The following is an 11,740-nucleotide window of genomic DNA, read 5'->3' as shown; positions in this document are numbered from 1 at the left end:
GGCTATTAAGAAAAATACGGGCATATTTATTACATAGCTGTATTTAAAAATTTACATTTTTATTCTCGAGATAAATTGACATTTCCAACATAAAAATAACTAACTAATGAGAATTTAACCTATGCATCCATGCATCGATTAATATTTGTCTTTTTCTTATAAAAAAATTATCATATGGTCCTTTTATACGTGGTCGCAGATGTATTTGGTTAGCCATAAAAGGGAAGTTTAGTTTGGTCCTTATAATTATTCAAAAATATTAATAGAAGATATAAAGTAACTTTTTACTTTCTTATTTTTTTCTCACCTGATACATAATGATAGTACATTTTTCCTCTTATTTTTCCTCTTATTTTTTTATTAATTTTTCTCTAACATAAGTCAAAAATTAATAAATTTTATATATTCGGAAACAGAGTGGTAGGGATGATTTCTTCAAACTTCCAAGTCCTACTGCATTTCTTGAATATAGTATTATTCCTTGTATCACTGACGTAGATAATGTCATGCTTACTAAGATTCATTCCCTGAAGAAATTAAATCAGTCGTGTTTAGCATGCAAACTCGGACAATTCCAGGGACTGATGGGTTTTCTCCTGGTTTCTATTAAGAAATGTGGGAGATAGTTGGTGATTTTATTGTAAGTATGGTAGAAATCTTTCTTTGACTCTAAGCATACGTGGGAGACAGTTGTGATTTTACCTAAAGTTAATTGCCCTAATACTGCGTTTGATTTTAGGCCTATCAGTTTATGTAGTATGGTATATAAGATAATTTCTAAGCTCCTAGCAACTAAATTAAAACCTTTATTAGATAGAATTATCTCCCCAAATCAAACCGCTTTTCTATATGGAAGACTTATAATAGACAACATAGTGATAGCTCATGAACTAGTTGACACTATGAAGAAAACAAAATCTCAAAAAGGTTGGATGGCTGTAAAATTAGATATGTCTAACGTTTTTGATAATATGGAATGGAAATTTTTGTTGGAGAATTTAAAAGAACTATAATTTTTTGATGATTGGTGTGATATGATTGAGCAGTGTTTGTCTAATTTTTCTAACTTATTATGCTAAATGGCTCTCCGGGAGAGGTTTTTAAACCTCAAAAGGGTTTGAGACAAAAAGATCCCTTGTCTCCTTTACTCTTTATCCTTTGTATAGATTCATTTTCAAGAGCCCATTTGAATGCTGAAGAAAATGACAATTTACATGGCATGAAAGTTTCAGCTTCTAGTCCTTCTATATCCCATTTATTCTTTGTTGATGATGCACATCGCTCTCCCCAGGAGGTTGGCCGCATATCCTAGATCTTCCCATTTCAAATAAGATCCGGGGCTCTATCTGGTTTAGTATCAAGGTGATTCTCTTTTCGTTCCTATATATATGGGTCTGTGCAGCATTTCCACGATATCGTTATGATCAATTAATGGGACCTGGTCGGAAAGTGTTCTTGCCTCTATCATTAGCTCGGGTAGTCTCCGTTTCTGGTGTTTCAGTCACCTTTCAATGGCTGCCTTAGCCAGTCAGTGTCATAAGAAGCAGGCTGCTTAATATTCACTAAGTTAATGCTACTGAAACTAGGACCCTTGCAAATATTATTGAGCAGTTCAGATTGTTTTCAAAGAAATCAGCCAGCTTTGATGTGTCAGGTACGTCCTTTAGCCCTACAGTTCCTAATGCTGTTAAGAATAAAATCTCCAATATATAACACATTAAAAAGATGGTTTTAAATGACAAACATCTAGGAGTTCCTTTTCTTATCCGAAAAAAAAAAAAAAAGATGCAGACTTTTGGTGGGTTATTAGATAGATATGGAGATAATCTTCATACTTCGAAATGTAAGTATTTTAGTGGACCTGAGAGAACTATATTAACACAAGTTGTTTTTGGTAGTGTTGCTAATCATCATTTTGGAGTATTCCAATGTCTAAGAAGCCGACAGATCAAATGGATTCCATACAAAAGAAATTTCTGGTGAAAAAAAAAAACGGGAGAGGATGTCATCCGAGAAGATGGGATAATGTTGCAAAACCAAATTGACAAGGATGAATGAAAATTAAAAATACTGAAATAGTTAATAAGACTTTGTTAACTAAATTAGCTTAGAGGAGAGGATGTCATCCGAGAAGATGGTCACTTATAATTGTTAAAAAAAAAAATAAATAATTATATTATATCTAAAACCACACGATAGTTTTTACTTTTTTCTTTCTGTTTTTTATTTAATGGAATTTTTTTTTCTTTCGAGACTAAATATTTTCGAAGTAGTTATCAATATTTGTATTCATCATAGGTCGACAAAGAATGATTTAGATTAATATAAAAAAATATTAGCAAGTGGTATACATTTACGTTATGATTGGCCAATAATTAAGTGACAAAACATATTGGCGGAAGATCAAGAGAACCCCATAGAGCTAATAATTCTTCGTCATTGTCGCCGTTCCAAGCTGATGATGGTACTAGTAAGTCTGTTGACGTTTGTGCACCGTTCTCCTCATAATCAGGCCGTACGGCACTTCTCGACTCTTTTAATACGCTAGCAGTATTATTGGTAATTGATCCAAGTTTTAAACATTCGAAAATCCCATTAAAGGCATAAAGAGAAGCCGAACATTTCCTTTCATATTTCATCCTTTTCATTTGTGCTCTAAGCATCATCGCTGGTTCATCCCCATAGTTATTCGGTTGATCATCAGTTGGCTCAACAAGTTCCTCTGCAACCTCGAATAAAGGAAAATAATAGTCAGAAGACTGTGAAGATGACGATCCAACATCATCCATGAATTTGAAATCGTCTAGTACCAATGAAGAGGTCGGTGACGATGATGAAGACAACCGCGGTGATAATAATGGTCTTAACTCGTCCGTGCTTTCTTGTGCTCCTGCTCTTCCCTCTTCGGATCCCGACTCTCCGCAATTGCCTTCTTCGCCATCTAAGAACTCATCAACATTAATATTCATGTCATCGTCAGAACTGATCCACTTATAGTAATCCAAGTTATGCTCTTCATATTTTTTGAAGTTAGACACTGAATTTGCAGCACAGGCAGTAGTATTATTATTGTAGCTGCCAGTAGAAGGTTCAATAAGGATATCAGAAACAAGTTCTGCCTGATTCTGTTTTTCGACTACTCCGTAGTCATTTCGCTGTTTGCCTTGTTGTTGTTGTTGCTGGTTCCGTTGCTGGCTTAGAGGCTGCAAAGAATGTTTCTTAGGAGAAACCAGCATAGAATCATTTCTAGCTTTGAGTCTCATCATGAGAAGATTTGATATTTTTGTTGGCAAGGCAGGAGTTGAAGACGGCGATGAGCTCTGCGGCGGCGGCGGCCAAAAGTTTGTTCTAGTATTAGAACCTCTAAGCAAACAAGCAGCTTCATCATAAGCTCTTGCTGCTTCTTCAGCTGTATCAAAAGTACCTAACCAAACTCTTATTTTCTGTATAGTATCTTTGATCTCTGCAACCCATCTACCCGACTGTCTTTGCCGGACTCCGACAAACCGTTTTCGTGTTCTTCGTGTTAATCCTTCGTCAAGAGCAGCAGTCATATCCCAGTTATTATTATCCATGTTTGCATCATGTGGAGTGATTTCCTTCCTTTCTTTATCTTCAGGAATATAATCAGCTTTCCTCTTTCTTGCCATTTCACTGAATTGCTCCCAAGTAGTTCTATCTCACCGTGTTGTGTATTTGATTGATTTCTGTTGTGGTTTGAGTAAGTATATATCACTATCTATATATATATATACATTATTTTGAAAATTTTGATTTTGTCTAATCGATCGGGGGAATCATGGAAATGGTCTCAAAAATTGTTTTTTAGGTCATACCTTCTTGTTTTTTTGTTTATTGATTTGTAGACCATTTCCATGTAGCGACAAAATTTACCTTTTGGTATCTTTATAATATACTTTAGGTTCGCTGATGTGATGATAAGTTAAGCTTGTTGTTTGAAAACGTCAAAGTCATTGTATGCTGAAGTCAATGTTTCTACATGACGTCCATAACGACAGAGCAGTTAATAAACAGAATGGCGACCACTATGAGGCCTCCATGTGGAGCTCGTTAGCAACTTTTTAATAATATATCTAGATTATATGCTATAGAATATAAGCTGGTGATAAAATTGAAGTATATGCTTGTTTTATTGTTTTCTTTTGATCGATCAGCAGTTCTGTTGATGATACAAAATATTACAAGATATTTGACGTAGTATCTTGGAGGTCAATGAACAAACAAGCAAACAAGCATAAGGTATCAATCTAAGAGCATCTCCGATGGTAGAAAATTATAAAATTTCACATGCCGACAAATTTTTCCTTTTTCATTTTGATGGCTCTAGATCTTTAGATGACCCTACAGGGATCGTCACACCCGGAGGCCGGCACGGCACCCATATGACAACAACGGTTTAAAGAATCCACTTTTTAAACAACATATCGTAATACAAAGCATATTTTGTGTGTACTTGGTAGTTTGAAAACGTGAAGTCCTCGTACGGTGAGGTTAATAAATTATGAGTATCAAGGGATCATCGATTCAAGAGAAATGAAATGGGACAAGAAATTTAACGTGGTTCGGTCAACTCGACCTACGTCCACGGACAAAATCCCGAAGGGTGAAATATTATTGATTACCAATTTTGATGTCACTGTGATGAATTAAAATTACAATGACACTCTTTATTTACAGAGTGGATATGTAAATATTTAAGATATGATTTTATTTTAGAGAATATATCTTAATAAACTAGAATACAGAAAATATAGAGAATTAATTAGATATTTTCCTTAACTAGAAAGTTACCTAAATTACACAAGATATTTTATTCTTGGAAACTTCATTTGATCTCCATAGATTCTTTTTAATGCTTAATCTCCGTCGATCTTCTGATAGCTTGATTGAATCTTGACCATTTCATCTTCGGCTTGAAAACCTAGATATTCATCTCGGTATATATTCTAACAGAAGTGGATGTATAACACATCATTTGAGGTTCGAAAACACCTTTTTAGTCGATTCTTTGTTGTCATCACTAATGAAAAACGCCTTACTTATTTGACATTATCAAGAACGATTATCTGATATTTTTGTTATACAAATCTTCTTAATTTTGAGATGAAGAAAAACGACCAAGATGTTAACTGAACCGAATGATAACCACTGTGAAGGCTCCATGTGGAGCTCCTAAGCAAAATTTCAATTAATATCTTAAAGTATTTGGTATAATATATTTGCTAATGATATAATTGAACTAATGTTGTAGTTACAGGTGTAAATTGGGCTGTAACTACAACATTAATTAAAATATGAGCCCAGTCCAATCCAACACGTGCTTTAGCCCAGCACGGTCCAACACGTTAGTTTCGTGGGCTGTGCTTGGTTAGCCTAACCGTCACAGAAGCACAACATGCGGTACGAATAAGCACGTGTTCCAGACCAGCACAACACGTTAAGAAAGCACGTAATAGCATGCACATGAACACCATATAACAAGGCATAATACATCACATTTTGTGTATATTTCACAAAAGAGTCACTATTCTAGCTAATTTATGACATTTTATGCTGGTGTTTTTTTTTTATAAAAACACATATCATACCTAAATATTTGGAAATATATCTCAATACCTTTGTTAATGTCGTTACCTATATTTGACTAGAACATTAATTTACATGACAATGATCCAATTTTATATTTGATGGGCTATTTCCTTTTATTGAATAAACTTGTTAATTTTACTTGAAATAATTGCAAATGATATGTTGTCTATTTTGGTTATCGTGATAATGTCCGACCTAATGTATACCATTAAGTGATTTCAAATTGTTTATAACACGTGTGCTAGCACGGCACAACACGTTTATTCGTGTGTTGTGCTCATGGGATGTGTTGTGCCTAGCTTTTGATTAGTAAAGCACGTCACAGCACAACACGTTAAAATCGCTGGCACAGCATAGCACGACACATGGCACGTGAAGCACGCGACTTCCGCTGCCTGGCCGACACGTTTTACACCTCTAGTTGTAGTATATGCTTATTTTGTTGTTGTCTTTAATGAGACACAATAATCAGAACAAATTTAAACATGAACCTTGTGGAATTCATAGTATAAGTACAGTCGTTGTCACAGTGGGAGGGCCGACTGAAGAAGAATCTGGAGATGGGATTTGTTTTCGATTACTTTCATCTAGTTTCAGAAAAAATGATACTTTCGTCATGTGTCAGGATAAGTGATACTTTCATTCCATTTTTCTGAAACTGAACAAAAGTATCACTTTTTCTGAAACGGAGTGAAAGTATAACTTTTCCTGAAACGGAGTGATAATATCACTTATCCTGAAACGAAATGTGAAAATATCACTTTTCCTGAAACGAAAAATTAGTCGATCCATAAACCAAAATATGGTTGCATGATGTGTTATGCATCCTTTGTGGTGGTTTGCATAATGGCCATGCATTTAATTTTCGAGAATTCTACCTAAAGTGAAAGTATCACTTTTCTTGAAACGTAGGGAGTACATTGTTTATTAGTTGCAACGGAAAATTAGTTGATGCATAAACCAAAATATGGCTACATAAAGTATTATGTATCCTTTGTGGTGGTTTGCATAATGGATATACATTTAATTTTCTAAAATTGTGTCTAAAATGATAAATACTTCAGAATTTTTCGTAAAAGTTCTAAATTTAATATTGTTGTTTATACTCATTGCCTAGATTATTGTATAACCTTTCCAAAGAAAATTTGTAAGATTCCAAGGCACGGATTTTGACATATGTTATATATTAAAGTTTGTTTTCCAATTATACCCCTGAAAAGATGTGATACATAAGGAGTTATAGTAATTGGACTAAAAGGGAGGAACATTTTCGGATTTTCAGGTGCATACCAAAAAGAAGTGACTACCAAAAAGAAATCCAATCTTTTTGTGTCAATTAATCACTTAGATTTTACAAAAAAAAAATGGTTATATAAGGTCCTTCCTCGCTTTGATCGGTCGGCCAATTAACTCCCAAACTCTAAATATGGAGATAAAATCATAGGATGAGGCGTAAAATATCTAACAACCAGTCCTAAAAGTAGATAATGTGAGTATATAGAAAGCACTGACCATTGGGTGAACCGTATCAGTTGATAAGATATACTCAAATTTTGTTTCATTTACAAAAGGAAAATTGTAGAATTTATTAAAAACTGGAAAAGTAATTCCCTCGTACAAACGCTAATCGATAATAATCAGTCTCGGTTGTAATGATGCGGACATGAAGATGCATACAAAGTGCAACCCAGATACGGTTATGACATAGTTAACTACTCTTTGTTTGTTACTCCGAAATCATATTAGGGGATTTTAATAAAGTGCCACACTTTCAATTTCATGTTTAAGAAAGTGCCACCGTTTTTTTCAGAATTTATTTAGTGCCACACATTTGACCTTTTTCATCCAGTTTTTTTCCAAACAAAAGTTTACATCCGTTAGTGCATAGGTGACAGTAGTCCAGCTTAGGAAAAGAAATTTACGCCCTTGAAACATCTCACTACATTTCATGTCTTCTTTGGGTCATTTCATCGAACAAATAGACCGCGTTGTGCTCATTCAGCAGCAGCAACATCAAGTTCTTCTCTGCCATTTAGTTTTTTTTCTGTTTGAAACCATAACCCGCACCAACTTCTGCAAAACCTATGGATTATCCAAGTTCCTTCGCCTTCTAATCCTTTGTTTTTTTGAGGGTCTTTTCTGTGTGCCTCTTTTTCGTTTGTTTCCACTCATGTTTGCTGCGGGATTACTTTCCTTGGCAATTTGATCCTCAGTATCAACATTTGGTTCAAAACCCGTAGCCCACTCCAACTTCTGCAAAACCCCTGGATCATCCAAGTACCTAAAAACATGTGAACAATCAATCAAAAGCACTGTTTGAGGAAGGATCGTGCTCGAATATACTAATCTCAAGTTCTTTTATCATAGGACTGTAACACGAAAACGGAATACGGAAACACAAAATCAAAGCAGTTAATTTGTCTGATTCAAATTTCCATGTATCACTTAACTGAGGCAAGAAAAGAAAAAAAAACTTACACAAACACGTTGCAGGAACATTGCTAAGGAAATTATTATCCGAAAATTCGGTGGATAATAAATTTTGTATGATCTCATAGAAAGGAATTTTAATTGCTTCAAAATGCATCTAATTGTGTCATAAGAAGGAAGAAAATTTCAATTATATGATTTGGGAATATGAAGTTTGCTACAACAGCTTATGGGTCAGTCTAGATTACATACCAAAATGTTGCTGCCCATCAAAAAAGTTAAGTTGGATACTAATTTCAGTAAATCAAATAGCATAAATGAAGAATTAAACTTTTACCCAGATGATGTATTGATTTCATTAGCCTCCACAGACGACCTTACAATTTGAAATTTCTCTAATCTAGCCTCATCAAGATGGCAGAGACGAACTTGGTAGAGATTCTAAGGGGTGGGGGATGAACGACAGAATGATCTACCACAGATTGTTGTCTGTTCTTCTCTAATCTAATCTACCAGATCTTGGTAGAGATTCTAAGGGGTGGGGATGAACGATAGAATTTTGGCTGGGGAATCTGCTCTGTGATTTACCACTGTTAATTTCTTCTCCATCTTCTCTGTTGACAGAAACAGACAACAATCTTCATCTTTACTTAAATCTCAATCTCCAACAATCATTCTTCCGTCGATTTCTCTCTTCTCTTCTCTAATTATGTGCTTCAATTTCATCTCCTCCTTAGTCTAGGAAAATCCTCTCTAGATCTATCTCTCTGCGCCTCTATTTACATGGCCGCATCTCAGTTTAAGGTGAATACCTATAGCTCAGTTTAAGGTGAATGAGATCTAATTTTCTTCTTCTTCTTTATTAACGGTTGAGCCTTTAAGGGTTGTCAAGGGTAAATAAGTAATGTTGACACATTTTCTTGACTTGTTCAACCATTATGGACCGGTTTGGTGGGACCTGACGGAATACATAACAGAGGTGGCACTTTATAAATGTTGAAAAAAACGGTGGCAATTTCTTGAATCGGGATTTGCAAGTGTGGCAGTTTTTTAAAAATCCCATCATATTATCTTTCACAAACGCTAATCGAAAATAATCAAGCCCGGTTGCATTGATGCGGACACGAAGTTGCGTACATGATGGGACGTGAACACGTGTATGACATAGTTGATTACTTTTTTGTTGTTATTACATTGCAATATTGGAATAGTGCAATAAAGATATATTATTTTGGAGGGAATCATATTCCTAAAATTTAAAAATATTAGGTTCAAAAAATCGGGCTCATTTCTAAGGAATTGGATTACCATGCCGTCAATATATTGAACCAAACATGATATAAAGGTAGAAAGAATAATTTAGAATGAGAGAGCCACTGGGATCCGCATGCAAGTATGTGTCTCATATGCGTCAAACATGTGTTCGGACTGAAATCACGTGAGGCGTGCATGTGCTCGCGTCTGACACGCGTCTGGTCCACGTCTCATGCGGATTCGAATCTAAAAATGACGTGTTTGTTCTACCCAGCAATCAGGTAAACGGATATCTATACACACGTTCAGCAAATAAATAGTATGAAGTTTAAGATGAATCATAAACCTTGTGCGCTATTATCCTCATTAAGTCGAAAGTATCTCTTGGCAAGACTTGCAACTTGTGTTATGATCAAGTTTCAGCGAATTCTTTGATGAATATGTATGCCACTAGATCCAAATTAAAATATAAGTGACACATTAGTGACTTATTTTAAAGTTTTCTGACGAAGTGAAATCAACTGCCAAATGCATCATCTTAGAATGAAATATATGATTCGAAGACAAGGAAATGACGTTTATGTTGTCTCAATAGATGATTGGAGTAATGCGAAGAAACAAGTGCAAATATTTGAGCAACCGATAAATTCCACAACCTCATAAACATAATTAGCCGAGATTTCGTACTTTACTTCAGTAGATAACCTAGGAACACAATTGTTCCTTTATCGTGACCAAGAAATAGGATTTAACTTTATTTTTATCTCAGCAAATAAAAGAATTAGATTGAAAAGAATGAAAGAATACAAGAACCCCAGACAGACAAGCGGCTAATAAATCTTACAAGCCAAAAAAAATGAAGAAACACAACAGACAACCCAAAGCACAAAAGGTTCCACCACAGACACCACTCTAATGAGGATTCGAAAAGAAATTTCCACATCCTCTAATTACATTTGAAGTATTAATATCTTTAAAGCAATCTAAACTTTTATCCCTATTGAAAGCGTCAATCTTTATATCTCTAATAACCTCATGCGCCTTGAAACTCTTGCCACTAGAAGTAAGAGCGTTATGGGATTTCCATATTCCCACATTATTGTGGATGGAAGTCTCTTCAAAAATCTTTTTCCCCTACCAAAAAGTTACGTACTTTTCCAACTGACTATTACCTCTTTGAGCCTATGTTAGCACAATCAAGGAAGTAATTCTAAATTCCAACTGAATGAGAGCAATTGATTAACAAGTGACCAACCGATTCATCATAGTTAAACTCTTATTGGATTATCAACAATGGCATATATATAGTATCGACCTGTGGATCTATTATTATTAGGATAACCCATCCCAGTATGCATTACTGAATACACTAATTGTTGGAATCTTGCAACAACGAACAACAGTATCAAAATAATATGTAAAGAACTGAATCAAAAAAACTCTATCGCAACAACTTGACGAGGGAAGAATCATAGGTTCAACAAGTTTTTCTTAACACATTAGCTCACGGGTATACTCAAGATGAGCAATTATAAACCCCTCACAACGAAGATGTGTCAAGGATAAGAATGCCCGATATAGCTCGTGTTAGCACAAATCAAGCTACCCACTCTTGAACTTAGCAACAGGGATGGAAATAAAACGTCGCGCAAAACAAAGCGAAAAGATGAAGAAAAGAACAAAATTTTTTTGCTTTTCATATATCTTCTAAACAGATTTTCGAGTAGTATTTATAGGAGAATATTATTGGTAAATCAAATTTAGGTTTATGTTTCCGTATAAAACAAGTTTCTTATAAAACAATTCAAAAACGGAAAAGGAATTCTCCACCCTCGTTTGTCAATATATCCATATTAATATACTTATATTTTGGAGGAGCTCCTTCTCTATTATACACAATGTGGGACTAAAAAGATTCATTCACTCAAACAAATGAGTGAACATCCATAAAATCCTTAGGTCCTAAGATCAAACCACACCAAGACCAAAATATTTAAACTAAAAAATCATTTTCCTACAACACTAATAAATAACAACCCTTTGGTAAAGTTAAATGTTTGGTGGCGCTAGAATTGAACAAGGCTTAACACTTGTCGTGACAGTTTTCTCCAAAAGGTCTAGAACATACTTTGTTTGGGAAAGAAATATTCCATGAAATTTTATTTTTACAAACCTAAGTATCCCAAGTATTAAGTAGGGCACCTAAATCCTTCGTAAAAACAATGATTAACAAGCTTACTAATAACTTCACTGCAATAAGCTACCAAAACATTTCCACTAACATTAATATGAACCACATATACAAGAAGTATAGTGATCCTTCGGCCAATTTTCTATAACAAAAGAGAAATATTTGTGGTAGAAGTTCGAAAATCAAGAAATTTAAGAAGATCATATTAAATCAATAACGAGTAAAATATAAAACGAACTTGATTGATTCTGTGAA

The 11,740-nt window shown here is 34.6% G+C and overlaps 1 protein-coding gene across 1 annotated transcript; it reads right to left on the bottom strand.

The window, feature by feature from the left end:
• Positions 1–2,375: 2,375 nt before the first annotated feature.
• Positions 2,376–3,650, bottom strand: LOC113296116 (ethylene-responsive transcription factor ERN2-like). Its single transcript, XM_026544452.1, has one exon. It carries the CDS (start codon positions 3,648–3,650, stop codon positions 2,376–2,378), a length of 1,275 nt encoding a protein of 424 aa, XP_026400237.1.
• Positions 3,651–11,740: the final 8,090 nt, after the last annotated feature.

This window comes from Papaver somniferum, chromosome 7 (assembly GCF_003573695.1).
Source record: "Papaver somniferum cultivar HN1 chromosome 7, ASM357369v1, whole genome shotgun sequence".
NCBI lineage: Eukaryota > Viridiplantae > Streptophyta > Magnoliopsida > Ranunculales > Papaveraceae > Papaver > Papaver somniferum.
Note: the sequence above shows the minus strand (reverse complement) of the source record. Positions and strands in the feature narration are given on the sequence as shown.